Source organism: Trichomycterus rosablanca, chromosome 19 (assembly GCF_030014385.1).
Source record: "Trichomycterus rosablanca isolate fTriRos1 chromosome 19, fTriRos1.hap1, whole genome shotgun sequence".
Lineage (NCBI taxonomy): Eukaryota > Metazoa > Chordata > Actinopteri > Siluriformes > Trichomycteridae > Trichomycterus > Trichomycterus rosablanca.
Window position 1 is genome coordinate 21,422,312 of NC_086006.1, and position 18,059 is coordinate 21,440,370.

The following is an 18,059-nucleotide window of genomic DNA, read 5'->3' on the forward strand; positions in this document are numbered from 1 at the left end:
CAAGTAAAACTGAGACTGAACTTACCAAACGAAGACCCAGTGGGACCTACTGCACTGTTTCTTCTCTTCCTACTAGAAATTAATCAGTTTATGTGACATTTGTCTTGCTGATCGCAGGTTTGACCTGAAGGCCTTGCCGGTGGACTTTGTTGAGTGTCTGATGCGTTTCCTGCCTACGGAGGCAGAGAGCAAGCTGCTGCGTCAGTACGAGAAGGAGCGGCGGCCTCTGGATCAGCTGGCCGAGGAAGACCGCTTCATGCTTCTCTTCAGCAAGATCGAGCGCCTCACACAGAGGATGAGCATCATCACGTTTGTCGGGAACTTCAGCGACAACATCAGCATGCTGACGCCGGTGAGTCAGACCAGTACTGACACCATGATCTGAATCACATCCATCCTCTGTGTTTTTCCCACTTCACAAAAACATGCCAGTAGAACATCTGAGGATTCAAAACTTGCTCTGTCTACATACTGTATGTATGTAAAGGTGTATATGTAAATGATGCCCCTTGAACTGATAGGGCAGTGATTGTATGGCACCCCTAGAGCCGAAAGAGTTAAGGGCCTTGCTCAAGGGCCCAACAGTGGCTGCATGGCAGAGCCAGGATTTAAACCTGAACCTTCTAGTTGGTAACTCACATCTCTACCCAGCTATTGCCATTCAGGGTGGATTCCACATTTGCACCAAGTGTTCCCATGATAGGCTTCATAGCAACACTGAATATCTTTTAGTGTTTTAGTCCCTTTTTCTCCCGATTTTTAGCGCATCCAATTGTTACCCAATTGCGTTACGCCTAATCTCTTCTGGTGCTGACCCCGCCCCAATTGAGTAGAGCAAACTGACACATGCCCCCTCCGACACATCTGCATCTTTTCACCTGCGCGAGTTCATATGCGGATCAGCCTTGTGCACAGAGAGCCACACCCTGATCAGCAATATTCCCTACTCTGTGCAGTAATGAGGTCCCTATCCGGCTCCCTCCCTGGATGAACAACAGCCAAACGTTGTTCATATAGCCGCCCAGCCCAGCCGGATGGCAGAGCTGAGATTCGATACGATGTATTCGAAATCCCAGCTCTGGTGTGCTAGCGTGTTCTACCGCTGCACCACCTGAGCGGCTATGCATGCTGACTTCTAAGGTTTTAAGTTTGTCCTGACGGAAATTGTTTTTGTCATATATGTGTTCCACAGCAACTCAATGCCATTATTGCCGCCTCAGCCTCGGTCAAGTCCTCCCCGAAACTAAAGAAAATGCTTGAGGTAAGGTGTTTTTTTTACATTTCTAAATTCAAAATTTCTTTTTTTCCAGACCTGAAAATGAAAATATATTGATTAGGCTTTAGAAAAGTCATGGAATTTTGTATGAGCACCAATACCCAATAATAGTTCCCCACATTATAAAGACCTGTATTGATGAATTGGAATGTCTGTTGTAAGTCAGGCTTTCCTGTTTAACATTTTGAACATATCGTGTATGATTTTGTTTCTTGTTAATGTGTAATTAGATAAATATTCATCACATGACTGATAACGTGTCTTTGTACAGATTATTCTGGCTCTGGGGAACTACATGAACAGCAGTAAAAGAGGATCGGTCTATGGTTTTAAGCTTCAGAGTCTGGATCTGGTATGACGAATGTAATAATAATAATATTGCACCATATTCTTGTTTATCCTTCATATTTTTAACTGTACTGTGTTTGTGCTTTTCTAGCTGCTGGACACAAAGTCTACTGACCGGAAAATGACGTTGCTTCACTATATTGCTCTGATAGTGAAGGAGAAATACTCAGAGCTGGCTAACTTCTACAACGAGTTGCACTTTGTGGATAAAGCAGCAGCAGGTACGTACATACCTGTTGATATAACTTTGTAGATTTATATAACTTGGGCGTTTTAGTGATTCTAACAGAAATAGGGAATTTTGACCTTTGTATGCTGTTACATTAATGCACACTGCAAGGCGCTCAGGTGGTGCAGCTGTAAAACATGCTAGCACACCAGAGCTGACATCTCAAACTCACGAGTTCGAATCTTAGCTCTGCTACCAGCAGGCTGGGCGCCTATACGGACAATGATGGCTCATCTGTTGGATTGGATGCCGGAGGGGATTCCTCATAACTGATACAATTACAACCTCTGCTACTGATTGATGGTGCCTGCACAGATACGAGGGATAATGGGGATAATGTGCAGGTGAAAAGATGCAGTCGGCTACTGCACAATAATTCATATTCTTTGGTGTGTGTGTGTGTATGTGTGTGTTTAGTTTCTCTGGAGAATGTGCTGTTGGACGTGAAGGAGCTGGGTAAAGGCATGGAGCTGATCAGGAGAGAGTGCAGTCTGCATGACCATCCTGTACTCAAGGGCTTCCTGCACAGCAGCGACCCACAGCTGGAAATACTGCAGAAGGATGCCAAGACTGCTGAGGTGATACACATACACACACTCTCTCTCTCTCTTTCTCTCTCTCTCTCTCTCTCACACACACACACACACACACACACACACACACACACACACAGCACATACATGTGAGATAAAGATAAAAGTGATGTCAGTGAATTTTAATTAAATATATGCTAAAAGTAGGGTTTTCTATGAGAATTGGTGCAAAACTGTAACAGGTCCACTTGCAGTGGAGATCGCAGGGGGCGCAATTTACAGAATCATGCCCATCTGCCATACCATTAAGGTCAACAGTCTCTGCAAAACACCATTCTTACACATACACACACACAAGTATAATAAACCAAATTTAAACTTTAATGTACAAAGGTTTTGTTTTTAAGTACCATGCTTTTCTTCTTGATCATGCAGGAGGCTTTCAATGCCGTGGTGATGTACTTCGGCGAGAGTCCCAAGACTATTCCTCCATCTGTGTTCTTCCCCGTGTTTGTGCGTTTTATCAAAGCTTACAAAGTACGTTCAGCTACACTTACACTTACAGCTCAAATACATTTTTAAAGTAGCCCTAAACCCATTGTTAAATACCATTAAACTAATCTTAAGACAATAATACATTCTATGGGCGCCCAGGTGGCAAATCCACTAGCACACCAGCTCTGAGATTGGGCGCCCCCTAGCAGGCACAATTGGCAGTGCCTGCAGCAGACAAAATTGGCCCCCATTCTGCTGTGTGGGAAGACTAATAAGGACTAATAAGGGGTGGGGTTATCAATGCTGTGTAAGGACCATAATCAGATTACTGAAGTGCATGTGAACCAGGCAACTGTGTATCAGTTCTGTCATTATTAAAAGTCCATTCACACAGTACGTGGTGAAATGTGTGGAAGTTGTAAGCATGGGGGTGGAGTATTGAGGATGAATAACAGGAAGAAGCAGCTGTTTTAGGTTCACAGAGCACTCACTGTGTTTAGGCTGGACTCAGGGTCTGTCCACACTGACCCGGACACACTTATACACACGCCTGTTCCTCACATTGTCCTTCGCATGGATTTATGGGGCTGCGTGAGGAAATGGGCAGGCTCAGGGTCTATGATTTGTGTATGTGTGTGTGTGTGTGCACATCTGCTTATAGTCGGATCATAAATAAACTGTGTGTGTGTGTGTGTGTGTGTGTGTATGTGTGTGTGTTTAGGACGCAGTTGAGGAAAATGAACAGAGGAAGAAGCAGGAAGAAGCGCTGAGGGAGAAACTGCTTGCTCAGGAGGCCAAACAGCATGACCCCAAGGTACAACAGTCTATTTAGGGCTGCAACCACCAGATATTTTCATTTTTGCTTATTCTGTTGAATAATATTTAGCATGTGTGAATATTTTATAAAAATGGGAACAGAGTGTGGTGGAAAAACCCTGAATGTAGGTGTCAAACTCATTTCCACAGAGAGCCACATCAGCATTATGGTAAAGGGCTGTTTGTAACTGTAAGACTATATAAATGTAACTACTCCTTAAGATATTGTTAAAAACCTGAGACACCATATCACACAATTCTTGGACTATTTGTTGTTACGTACCGGTTTTTCCCCTTGAAACACAAACATGTATTTGCTTTCCAATTTTTCATTTAATTACCTCCTTTTGCATAAATTTTTCTCTTCTTGGACATTTTGAGATTGTTTGTAGATATTTCTCAACATCACTTGTTGGAAAACTGCCTTAGTTAAACACTGATGTGGAAACACTGGCATCTAGTAGCGGGTCACAAAATTAATATGCATTGTGGGACGTGGTTTATGTACGATTTTACAGTGTATGCTTTAAAGCAGCATAGACTTTTATTTTACGACAATCACATGCCTTTTAAAGCTATGACGTGGTGGGTCGGATTGAGCCCGTGGGCCTTGAGTTTGACACGTGCCTTAATGAAATAGCTCAGAGAGTAGAAAAGAGTTTTATTGTTGTCTGCAGAGAATGATCGCACTCTCTAATTCTCACACAGAAAGTTAGTGAATGTGATAAGCAGGGAATAAAATAATCACCCTTCATACTCCCATCAGTGACCTTGTAGGACAGTGGAAGTTTCCATCGTTAACAGTGATTTTTTGGTCAAAATCAGCTAGAACTGGGTTTTGGAGGTCATACAATGTAATTGGCACACTTCTTGTCACTTACACCACTTTCAATTAACATTCCATTGTAGCAGTATTCTTGTAATATTGAAATATGACTACTGGCAATCATGCCCTAGTCATATTTACACATTCTCAATAGTATTTGATTATGTATTTAAATTTATGTACATATAATGTACATAAGGGAAAGATTCATTTAAAAAAATGAATTTAATTTTAATTAAACTCTGCTTATTAATGCTCTTTCTGATGCAACCCTCTTTATTTTTATTTAGGCATTGGACAGGTACTTGGGTTGTTTGGCAACCCCCCCAAACCCCCTTTTCCAAATTTAGCCAATCATGTCTGTGTAGACACCTGACCAGCCAACAGCACCGCTAAGATGTAAACCCCAGATCTCAGTGGTAGTGAGCTACCGTATTTTACTGCTTCACTATAGCTCACACAATTTCCATTTCCTTCTGGTACAGGTGCAATCTCAGAAAAAGAGGCAGCAGCAGCACGAGCTCATCGCCGAGCTGAGACGCCGACAGGTCAAAGACCACCGGCCCGTCTACGAAGGCAAAGATGGCGCCATCGAAGACATCATCACAGGTGGGGCACACAGGACTCAAACTACACCCTTCTTCAGCCCCGGCAGCAGAATCGCTGTGGTGGTGCTCTGCTCCTCGTACTGGAAGTGCACTGTTTGTTATGTTACCCAGCGTCCTTTACGGCCAAGTGATCTGCAGCTGTAATGATATACTGTGATTTAGGATACATCCAATCTCAGGGAAACTAGGCCATATACACTGGATTGAGGGAACTACAGTAGAGAGTAGTTCAGGATGGTCCTAAACCTCTTCTCATGTCACTGCACTTACAAGGAATTGATGAATCCAATCTAATGCTTAGTCCTTTTTGTACCTGTGTTGTTTTAATATGCAAAGTTACTGACAACTTGTCCTAATAAATACCAGCAACACTAAAGTGAAGACACAGATTAGGCCTAGCCCTGAACTAAATTCCACTATTCCACTAGTTCTCCCCTAAAATGTTCTTAAATCTTTATTTTCCATCTATATTTTATATTTATTGAGTTTAAGTATTTTAGCCACACAAATTTCTATTAAATAGCATGCTATTAAACTTTCTGGCATCAGTTTAGGAAAGACTCTTTCCTGCCTCCTATGCACAAAGCGAGGTCCAGTAATACATCATTTATTAATGGACCTCCGGTGGCCTGTACAGAACCCTGACCTCAACCCTGACGTACAGGTTTTTTGAAAAGTAATCTGTTATCCAACATCAGAGCCTGACCTCACAAATGCTCTACAAATTTTAAACGAGTATGCCCCAAAAGAGTGGAGGCTGTTAAAGCCACAGGGAGGGAAATTACACCATATTAATGGTCACCATATAAATGGTTTTGGAATGGGATGTCCAATAAGCATAATGGTCAAAGAGGAGAGCTGAAACTGTTATGTATGACCTCTGACGTGTGTAGTGGGCTTCATCGTTTCACCTGCCAGTTGTGGAGTCTCCTGAAGGGCTGTATCACAGACAGCCAATCATCCATCACTGGTGCATGTGCCTCGACCAGACAGCAGAGGGGGCAAATGCACAGAGGCACTGAAACGCTTTTTGATTCCCTCCCTCAGGCACAGCTAATTGTGCCTGTTGGGCACCCGTCCAGGCTTCCAACTCGCGAGCTCAGTATCTTTAGCTATCTATGGTGGGCTAAATCATTAGACTTCCGCGCCACCAGAAATAATGTTTGATTGGAATAATCTGATTGGGAACAGATTCCAGTCCAAAATGATTGTAGCTTAAATCTTAAGATGTGTAATTGTACCACTATAAAAGTGTTCTAATGCATATATTTGAAGTGTTAAAATAAGCTAATATTTCTTTAGTGGTTGTTCCATCATAGTTCAAGGACTATTTGAAAAATAAAGGTTCTAGATAGTTGGGTACTTTGCATTAATATGTTAGAATGTAGCCTGTAATGTGCAGTCTATACACAGATCCTCAGTTACAGATTAGGCTTCATCTGTGTCTGCAGAAGCAAACAATGTGTTTATTTTGACAAAAAAAAGCAGCAGAATGTAACATTTGGGGATAAAAACTTAAATCTTTATTTTTATTAAAGTAGTGCTAACTGTTGTGGCATGATGATGTACAGGCCAAATCTGACCCTACAGCTTTGACTTTGGATTATAATACAGTAGTAAACCATAACTTTTAAACTTTGGCCCTCTGACAGCCAAGCAGCTACGTAATGGTGGCTTTCCAAATAAACCTTCACATTACATTTACATGTACATTTTCAGCATTTAGCAGACGCTTTTATCCAAAGCGACTTACACAATGAGCTGAACACGATGAGCAATTGAGGGTTAAGGGCCTTGCTCAGGGACCCAACAGTGGCAACTTGGTGGTGGTGGGGCTTGAACCGGCAACCTTCTGTTTACTAGTCCAGTACCTTAACCACTGAGCTATCACTGGCCCTTACACAACATTACACAAACAGTGTCAGCAGAGACCAGAATAAAATCAGCTGGCATGGCAACAATAAGATTTTAAATAACTTATACTTTAGGGTGCCTAGTTGGCATGGTGGGATATTATGGTAGCGCATCAGAGCTGGGATTCTGAACTCTCCAAGTTCAAGTTCTGGGCGCCCCCAGCAGACAAAATTGGCCCCTAACCTTCTGGGTCAGAAAAGACCGGACAAAAAATGGGGTGGGGTCTTCAATGCTGTGTAAGAACCCTGGTTAGTAGCCCAAGCCACCTGTACAGAAGTGGAGGAACACAGAGATTAGTCTGTGACTCTCTAGGTACGAGAGTCTGGGTTAATCCTCGGTCCATCCTCTTGTCCTTTTGGGTAAAGTGGTTGATGGCGGGGTCGTGCAGCTGATCCTTTGCTTTTAAAACCATCAATTTCGTTTCTTCTCAACAGGAAATGGGCTTCGTGTCCCCAAAGCGGGCGGAACTTGTCATAAAGTTAGCTATATCAAAGCCCACTCATTTAGAGGGAAGATATGATTGGTCAACTTTACTGTGAGGTGAAATTGGTCCTTGTCACCCGACCCTTTGTATATGTATAGATGAACCACTAACAACCAACATTCTGATAGGGTGACAAGGGGCATCTTTAATTTAACCCTTTACATTCCAACACAAATTGAATAGGTTGGTATGAAAGGTTTATTTGCTTAGATCTGTATTTGTTTAAATGTTAATTGTCAGATAAATATCTGAGGGTGTAGAGGTTCATGATGGTTTGCTTCTGGATTAATAATAATCCACAGTTAAAAGGTGGCTCATAGAAATGCTGCACCACCATGTTTTGGTTCTGAATTAATAATGCTCCTATAAGTTTCTCAAACAAATGTTACATACTGCTGCTTTAACCTAACACATTACTACATGTGTCACAGCTAGTGACTCAAAATACCACTTTCCAGGGTTTCGGTTGCACACATTTATACAATGCTAATGTTTAATCAGGTGACTTTGTTCCTATTAGAACCACAGTCACTTGCCGTCAGCTTTAACATTGTCTATCTGACCTGCCTTCCCTCCCTTCAGCACTGAAGAGCGTCCCGTTCACAGCGCGCACGGCCAAGCGGGGCTCGCGCTTCTTCTGCGACACCAACCTGTACGACGAGTCCAACTGCTAGCCCCTTGCTAAGCTTCCTCCCAAAATCTAGCCTTTATCGTCCAGGTTGTTCAGTTCATTTTTTTACTGCATCCCTTACAAATCTCACTCGCCTCACGTCATGTGCATGATGATACGTGACTGCACAGAGTACCAGCATCCACTCCTTTACTAACTCGGGGGTTGTGGCTACCGAAGGGTTTGGACTTGGGTTCACTTCATGTTTTCGGTTGTTGGAAAGATTTCTAGCTCGTGTCTCTGTACTGGGTATTCCATTCACATGTTTTGTCAGCATATTCAAGTTATGCTACTGTTGTTATAGTTTTTATTTGTTAATTTGAGTTAGTTTTAAGACCACGGCTCACTAGCGGGCCTTTGTGAGGTTCATTTACTTAAAAAAGGCTAAAGCTAAAGTGGAAAACAAGCTAGGTGAATGGATGTTTGGTAATAAGGTTTATTACGATTAGGATTATTATGTTGCTTTTTAGTATAGCTCACATTAACGAAACATTTGGATGGAAACCCATTAGATGGTTGGATATAGAGACAGCCTGAGCTCTTTGGGAGTGTGGGATTCTGGGATACACCTGTTTACTTGATTTCTTTTATTGATTTGCCTGATTTCTTTTATGTAAGAATGAGCACATCTGTGAAAACACCAGCAAAAGACTGCAGTGGCATCTGTCCTTCAACTTCTTAACCATACATTTTCTACACAGATGCTTGCCCTAAACAGGGGGTGCCCACACTTTTGTGGCTTGAGATCTCTTATTTCAGTCGACAGGTCACAAACAGTGTAGGTTACAAAAGAAAAATGCAAAAATGGTGCAAACTGGCTACTGATAAATGAAAACTTTCTTGATTGGGAGTGCTTTAATTGGGCTGAGACATAGCTATGGTAACAAACCACAGATAAAAGAAACAGTGGCCACGTTTCATGTTAATCACATGACCTGTTTGAATGAGGCGTGATCTACCAGCGTGCCCTGTGTGTCCATCCTCTTATCCTTTTGGGTGAAGTGGTTGATGGCGGGGTTGTGCAACTGATCTACTATTTCAGTCGACAGATCACAAACAGTTTTGGTTACAAAAGGAAAAATGCAAAAATGGTGCAAACTGGCTACTGATGAATGAAAACTTTCTAGATTGGCAGTGCTTTAAGTGGGCTGAGGTGTAGCTATGGTAACAAACCGCAAATGAAAGAAACAGTGTCCACATTTCATGTCAATTATGTTGACCTGTGTGAGCGACTGCTCTAACCATATATTTTTGGGGAATATTTGGTTGAATGGCACTGAAATTACCCCCCAAATAACATAAGGTTATTTGGTCAGGAAGGGGACAGCAGCACAGAAATAGCACATCCGAAAAGGAATTCAGGGTCAGACTACACCAATAAATGCTAGAATTGACCTGGGACCCACCAATAAACCAATCTGTTTGAATCAGACTTTTACAATACAAGGCAAGCATTCCTAGTTGGTCACTGTTACTCCTTGGCTGGACAGAAAACTGCCACAAAAGTCCATTTGCTGTGTGTTTTTACTGTCTCACCTCCTCTAACATGCATTTCTGTTCCCACCGTTCTAATCATTTCTTCCTACCTTTCCTACAGAGCAGAGGACTGAGCTGAGTAAATATGGGCCTTTACTAAACGGAGGGTAAGAAAGGGAACCGATGCCCGGCTTGTTAAGGCAGATCTGCTTTGCAGCTTATGTGATAAATCTGATTGGCATTACGAAAGATTTGTTTGATGCGCCGTATGCAGTCAGTGGCTTTGTTTGTGGTGAAATATTGCATCGTCGGATTGCTTGAGCTGTTATTAATGCAGCTAAATAAATGATACATGCATTAGTGGGATCGGATATATCTAGTGAAGCCACATGAAGTGAAATCCTCATAACATAGATGAAGCAATTTTCACAGTTAGATTTAGAGGATTATGATCGTCTTCCAAACGAAAACCCATGATTGCTAGTCACGTCTGTCTCTGTTGCATGAAACGCTAACCCGTCTGCTGTGTCTGTCTGTGCCATTGCTCATGATGCATGCCGAGATGTTGTGTTCAGCAAGTTCTGCAGATGACTTCAGTAAGAATTTAGTGTTTTGGACAGAATTAGCCACATAATATTGATTTCAGGCATCAATAATCAATATTGCTTTCATTTATTGTCGCTCACTGGAAGCATCCTAAGAACTTGCTGAGCACTTGAAAAGTTGTTCGTTCTGTATAATTTGTTTTGGTAAATGTATTCAATGTCTCTGATCTGAATTAGATTGAACTTGTTAGCAGTTTTGATTATTTATATTAAAGAATGTTATTTATAGAGGATAACAGAGAATATAAGGTTGTGTGCTCCCTTGTTAACCGGAGTGTTCCCTGCTCTAACTGTGTCCCTTCCCCACTCACAGATCTCCGAAGCCAGCCGTTCCTGCGAGCTGACGCGGTGATCCGAAATGGGTGGAAACGACCCTAAAGACCCCCTGATCCCTCCACCCTCCGCTAATCTCCCTACACCTCTCAGTGACGGAGCGTAGGCCAGGACCAAAGCGAACTGCCTTCAATTTAAAGTGGTGGACGAGAACCTTATTTATTTTTGGAAATCTTTTTCGGACCAGAAGCTATAAAAGCACACTTAAACACACATACACACACATCAGTGTGTGGCCGTGCTGAGAAAAAGCTAATCGAGTCAAAAAGATACAGCTGAAGTTCTAGACATCGACCAATCATTTCACATGAGCATGGTCATTAACAATACTTGAGTTAAACTAGTCATACCAAGCTTATTATTCATTGCAATTTACTTGTAAAGTAAAAAGTGCCTTTTTATTGAGACAGTATTGTTTGCATAGTACAATCAATGTGGATTATTTATCTTACTTTTGTACTTTTTGGTCTGTTTTGTACTGATCTGTTTTAATAACCAATTTAAACACTGTAAATAGACACAATTCCAAAAGAATAGCATTGTAAAAGGATTTAAGGATTGTTTTTGCTATGTAATAGGTAAATATGAATGTGCCTTGCGGTAACAGTGCTGCTGCTGCATGTGCAGCGACTGTCTTATAATGCAAAAGCAGCATTGGATACTAGGTCACTTCTCGCTGACTGTATATAATGTTTTGTAAAGACTGACAAGCGCTAATGTGCTCATTAATGCACCTGGATGGAAGCTGCAGGCTGCACGTTATGTAAACTGGTGCATTGTGGTCTTTGAAGTGAATGTCGCACATGGACTGTATTGTTCAACAGCAAAACCCTAGAAGCCACAACGAAGTGTTCATTAGTCCCAGCATTGAACAGTCTCTGTATGGGAAGCAAATGAGGAAAATTAAGAATACAGTTAAATGTTGGGCACTTCCAAATCCGCATTGGCACTTTATTAGCAGCACATGTAAACCTGCTTATTCATGTAATTATGAAGTCCAATCTTGCATCAACAAGCTGGATCTGCCCACAAATCTGCCATTCACTGGAGGTTTTTCATATTTGTGCACATTTTTTAAAGTCTTGCTGTTTGGCATCCACTCTGCCAGATACAACACCATTATACTAAGCATTAACTGCTTAAACTTGATCAGGGTGCAAGAAGGTGTGACCTTAAGAGTGCCACACACCTACTGATTCTCTCATTTTACACCTACTGGCATTTCTTTTAAAGTTGGGAGAAGACCAGACCCATGTGGACTTTGGGAAGAAAATGCACAATTCTTTAGTGTAAATGAGCAGACAGTGAGACCAGATTCTACCACTCCAGCTGACTATAATACAAAATATTGTTATACATATGCATTGGCTGGGGTAAACACACAGCTTGTGTACAAAATAACCTCTTTTATCGAACTGATTGGCTTTAGGTGGTAATGCTGAAATTCACAACAGACAGCAATGCTTGTAATGTACATGTGCCTTTGTTGCCATCTGGTGGTGGCATATGAAATGCCATAGGTGGTCAATTCTGCAGTACCACCCTGTTTCTGTGATCATTTCTATAGATCCAAACATAGATCATGGAAAACCAAATGCTCTGATTAACGTCCCAACATTTCTGATTATTCTGTATTTGAGACTGTTGATATGTTTTAAAAAGATGACTTATCTTGCACTAATCATCTACATGATTTGATGAAATAAAAAAATGGCCTGGAATTGTACACTACAAATTCCATTTATATTTTTAGAAGGAAAACACACAACACTAGGCATTTTACTGACCTTTTTTTGTAAATTTTTCTTAATAATGTCTTGTTTTTACTGAAAAGATTAAAAAAAACTGAACTGTATAAGAAGGAGTATGTGCTGTTTTAAAGGCATGACCACTTAATTACAAAAATTCAACATCAATAAATGTTCTTTTTATTACTTGTTAAGGGAAGCACGGAAATCTAATGTTTCAGATGATGTTTTCATGATACAAAATTATATGAAAATTCGAAATGATAATTCTGTTTTCTGTTCTCCGAATATTTTCCCATATTTACAATAAAAGGGACTGTTGAATATTGACTATAGAATATTAGAAACTTAAAAACTCTAACCTTCGAATGCTGACTGAAATATTTATATTTTCCTGTTAATAATATACAATCAAATTATCGATATTATCGATACCAACATTGGTATTGAAATCGCATCGATACTAGTGTGATAAGATCAATACTTTAGTTTTACTTTTTCTCCACAACATTCAGTACATTTCCCCTGTTTCAAAGACAGTAAAGACAATGTCTGTACAGAATCCACTCCCCTCACATCTTACTCAACTCAAACTCAGATGTAGCTTTACTGGCATGACAAAATAGGAAATATAATTAAACATAATATAATTAATATAATTATAATTAATTACAAATATAATTAAATATTATATAAATATAATTATTTATAATAATTATATTATTTATAAATATTATATATATATATATAATTAAAGTAAAATAAAATAAAATAAATAAAAACAACAATAAAAACAATAAACAATAAAAACAATGTATTTATTTACATGCACAACTCGCTCCTCCCCTCCTGCTCTGCTGTGTTTTGTTGTGGTACCGTTACGTTGTTAAAATCCTAACAAGCATCAGTACACTGGTAGGCATTGGAAGATTGTAAGTTTTATGTAAGTTTCTGAATACTTTGCTTTGCACATACAGAAAAAGGGGCAAGTTTATAGAAGTAATAGTGTAAATTATACATACGTAAAGTACGGACGCACCTTACACACTTTGCGCATCCTACGCAAATCTGCGCATGCATAGTGAAGCTCTTATTGTGTGTTTGTGTTTTGGTGAATGAGCTCTTTTCTTTTGACTTTGTGCTTGTAAATGTAAACAGAATAGCATCTATTTTTATTTTAAATGAACAAGGACACCTACAGTATATTCACTATTAAAAATTTACAAATGTATTCACCCTGCAAACACAACTACGTGGTATGAGTTAGCCGCTTGGTGGTAACGTTGTGAGAAAGTAAAGCACCAGAAACAAGAAATCTGACTGCTTTAAACAACTAAATTTATCTACAACCCTTCTGAGAGCAGCTACTTACAAAAAATGTAAGTATTACAATATTAATATGATAAGTTATAAATACAGAGTGCTTATAGAAACAGAAATCACTGCAGTTAGCTTAGCAGCTAACAGCTGTTGATCTTGAATATGAACTCACAGCTGTAATGTATTTCGTATAGTTAATGTACTGCACAAACCTTTATTGTATGTCTTTCATAATAATAATAATAGTTATGGTGTATGAGTTATTTGGGTTTTATACAACAGCTAGTTCCGACCTTACAATCTGATTGGTTGAGAAGTGTTCTAACTGTGCTGATATTCGTGATAACAGCACGGCCTTTTCACACCACAACTGTATTACTCCGCTGACGCGTTGCCAGTAACGACAAGCTTCATGCACACAAACGCGCACGCAGGCGACACGGACTTTATTCCCGATCTCGTTTTAAATCCGTTATCTGATATACAATCTAGCGCACTGTGTAGGGAACATAAATCCGCGATCTGATACACAATCTAGCGCACTATGTAGGGAACATAAATCCGCGATCTGATATACAATCTAGTGCACTATGTAGGGAACATAAATCCGCGATCTGATATACAATCTAGTGCACTATGTAGGGAACATAAATCCACGATCTGATATACAATCTAGTGCACTATGTAGGGAACATAAATCCGCGATCTGATACACAATCTAGTGCACTATGTAGGGAACATTAATGTGTTTGTGACGCGAACAGTTAGCTTAATAGCCCAGTTAGCAGCTCCTAAGAGTTCTGTTATCACCCATAATCCTTTGGTGTGTGACAGAGGTTTTTTATTTCTTTTTTCCCTTCGGAGGTTCTTGACTTTTTCTTCTTGTTCTTCTTACCTCCCTAAAATGAGTTTTTGCAACTTGGGATGTCTGCTTTGTAGTGTTAAACTTTATATTGGTTGTGGAACTACTTTTTGGCGGAAGGTATTGTCAATATTAAAGCATATTTAATATGAAATTCAGGGCTTCTTTGATTTATTTTCTTAATTTATTTTGTAAAAACTGTTGTATAAAAGCAATAGAACACTTGAGGTCATGTGTTATCACGAATAACATCACGGCTGTGATGATATTCGTGATAACACACTCCCTCTCGTGTTCTATTGCTTAATTAATCATTATCTCAGCTGTGAACTGGTTGGCTAGGTTAGGTATTGCCACATTTAGTACGTTTCTCCCGTTTTATCAGAAAGAAACCATGTCTGTACAGACGCTGCTCCTCTCACATCTTACATGAACACTTTACTCCTCCTGCCGCTCCTCCTCTCACATCTTACATGAAAACCTCACTCCTCCTGCCGCTCCTCCTCTCACATCTTACATGAACACCTCACTCCTCCTGCCGCTCCTCTTACATCTTACATGAACACCTAACTCCTCCTGCCGCTCCTCCTCTCACATCTTACATGAACACCTCACTCCTCCTGCCGCTCCTCTTACATCTTACATGAACACCTAACTCCTCCTGCCGCTCCTCCTCTCACATCTTACATGAACACCTCACTCCTCCTGCCGCTCCTCCTCTCACATCTTACATGAACACCTCACTCCTCCTGCCGCTCCTCCTCTCACATCTTACATGAACACCTCACTCCTCCTGCCGCTCCTCCTCTCACATCTTACATGAACACCTCACTCCTCCTGCCGCTCCTCCTCTCACATCTTACATGAACACCTCACTCCTCCTGCCGCTCCTCTCACATCTTACATGAACACCTTACTCCTCCTGCCGCTCCTCTTACATCTTACATGAACACCTCACTCCTCCTGCCGCTCCTCTCACATCTTACATGAACACCTTACTCCTCCTGCCGCTCCTCTTACATCTTACATGAACACCTTACTCCTCCTGCCGCTCCTCCTCTCACATCTTACATGAACACCTCACTCCTCCTGCCGCTCCTCCTCTCACATCTTACATGAACACCTCACTCCTCCTGCCGCTCCTCCTCTCACATCTTACATGAACACCTCACTCCTCCTGCCGCTCCTCCTCTCACATCTTACATGAACACCTCACTCCTCCTGCCGCTCCTCCTCTCACATCTTACATGAACACCTTACTCCTCCTGCCGCTCCTCTCACATCTTACATGAACACCTCACTCCTCCTGCCGCTCCTCCTCTCACATCTTACATGAACACCTCACTCCTCCTGCCGCTCCTCTCACATCTTACATGAACACCTTACTCCTCCTGCCGCTCCTCTCACATCTTACATGAAAACCTCACTCCTCCTGCCGCTCCTCCTCTCACATCTTACATGAACACCTCACTCCTCCTGCCGCTCCTCCTCTCACATCTTACATGAACACCTCACTCCTCCTGCCGCTCCTCTCACATCTTACATGAACACCTCACTCCTCCTGCCGCTCCTCTCACATCTTACATGAACACCTTACTCCTCCTGCCGCTCCTCTCACATCTTACATGAACACCTTACTCCTCCTGCCACTCCTCCTCTCACATCTTACATGAACACCTTACTCCTCCTGCCGCTCCTCTTACATCTTACATGAACACCTTACTCCTCCTGCGCTCCTCTCACATCTTACATGAACACCTCACTCCTCCTGCCGCTCCTCTCACATCTTACATGAACACCTCACTCCTCCTGCCGCTCCTCTCACATCTTACATGAACACTTTACTGCTCCTGCCGCTCCTCCTCTCACATCTTACATGAACACCTTACTCCTCCTGCCGCTCCTCTCACAGCTTACATGAACACCTCACTCCTCCTGCCGCTCCTCTCACATCTTACATGAACACCTCACTCCTCCTGCGCTCCTCTCACATCTTACATGAACACCTCACTCCTCCTGCCGCTCCTCTCACATCTTACATGAACACCTCACTCCTCCTGCCGCTCCTCTCACATCTTACATGAACACTTTACTGCTCCTGCCGCTCCTCCTCTCACATCTTACATGAACACCTTACTCCTCCTGCCGCTCCTCTCACAGCTTACATGAACACCTCACTCCTCCTGCCGCTCCTCTCACATCTTACATGAACACCTCACTCCTCCTGCCGCTCCTCCTCTCACATCTTACATGAACACTTTACTCCTCCTGCCGCTCCTCCTCTCACATCTTACATGAACACCTCACTCCTCCTGCCGCTCCTCCTCTCACATCTTACATGAACACCGTACTCCTCCTGCCGCTCCTCCTCTCACATCTTACATGAACACCTCACTCCTCATGCCGCTCCTCTTCTCACATCTTACATGAACACCTCACTCCTCCTGCCGCTCCTCCTCTCACATCTTACATGAACACCTTACTCCTCCTGCCGCTCCTCCTCTCACATCTTACATGAACACCTCACTCCTCCTGCCGCTCCTCTCACATCTTACATGAACACCTTACTCCTCCTGCCGCTCCTCCTCTCACATCTTACATGAACACCTCACTCCTCCTGCCGCTCCTCCTCTCACATCTTACATGAACACCTCACTCCTCCTGCCGCTCCTCCTCTCACATCTTACATGAACACCTTACTCCTCCTGCCGCTCCTCCTCTCACATCTTACATGAACACCTTACTCCTCCTGCCGCTCCTCCTCTCACATCTTACATGAACACCTCACTCCTCCTGCCGCTCCTCCTCTCACATCTTACATGAACACCTTACTCCTCCTGCCGCTCCTCCTCTCACATCTTACATGAACACCTCACTCCTCCTGCCGCTCCTCTCACATCTTACATGAACACCTTACTCCTCCTGCCGCTCCTCCTCTCACATCTTACATGAACACCTCACTCCTCCTGCCGCTCCTCCTCTCACATCTTACATGAACACCTCACTCCTCCTGCCGCTCCTCCTCTCACATCTTACATGAACACCTCACTCCTCCTGCCGCTCCTCCTCTCACATCTTACATGAACACTTTACTCCTCCTGCCACTCCTCCTCTCACATCTTACATGAACACCTAACTCCTCCTGCCGCTCCTCCTCTCACATCTTACATGAACACCTCACTCCTCCTGCCGCTCCTCCTCTCACATCTTACATGAACACCTCACTCCTCCTGCCGCTCCTCCTCTCACATCTTACATGAACACCTCACTCCTCCTGCCGCTCCTCCTCTCACATCTTACATGAACACCTCACTCCTCCTGCCGCTCCTCCTCTCACATCTTACATGAACACCTCACTCCTCCTGCCGCTCCTCCTCTCACATCTTACATGAACACCTAACTCCTCCTGCCGCTCCTCCTCTCACATCTTACATGAACACCTAACTCCTCCTGCCGCTCCTCCTCTCACATCTTACATGAACACCTCACTCCTCCTGCCGCTCCTCCTCTCACATC

The 18,059-nt window shown here is 42.3% G+C and overlaps 1 protein-coding gene across 3 annotated transcripts in view; it reads left to right on the forward strand.

The window, feature by feature from the left end:
* The window catches only part of fmnl3 (formin-like 3), a 63,161-nt gene extending 50,687 nt beyond the window's left edge, over nucleotides 1-12,474 (forward strand). For 2 of the 3 annotated variants that reach the window (XM_063015190.1, XM_063015192.1), the window contains 10 exons: nucleotides 118-352; nucleotides 1,193-1,261; nucleotides 1,548-1,628; nucleotides 1,716-1,845; nucleotides 2,271-2,431; nucleotides 2,822-2,923; nucleotides 3,603-3,695; nucleotides 5,009-5,132; nucleotides 8,112-8,247; nucleotides 10,594-10,677. In XM_063015190.1, the coding sequence (XP_062871260.1) occupies nucleotides 118-352; nucleotides 1,193-1,261; nucleotides 1,548-1,628; nucleotides 1,716-1,845; nucleotides 2,271-2,431; nucleotides 2,822-2,923; nucleotides 3,603-3,695; nucleotides 5,009-5,132; nucleotides 8,112-8,203 (1,087 nt within the window). In that variant the 3' untranslated portion in view covers nucleotides 8,204-8,247; nucleotides 10,594-10,677. Of the gene's footprint in view, nucleotides 1-117; nucleotides 353-1,192; nucleotides 1,262-1,547; nucleotides 1,629-1,715; nucleotides 1,846-2,270; nucleotides 2,432-2,821; nucleotides 2,924-3,602; nucleotides 3,696-5,008; nucleotides 5,133-8,111; nucleotides 8,248-10,593 lie in introns of all 3 variants that reach the window. The other variant, XM_063015191.1, reaches the window with a different exon arrangement.
* Nucleotides 12,475-18,059: the final 5,585 nt, after the last annotated feature.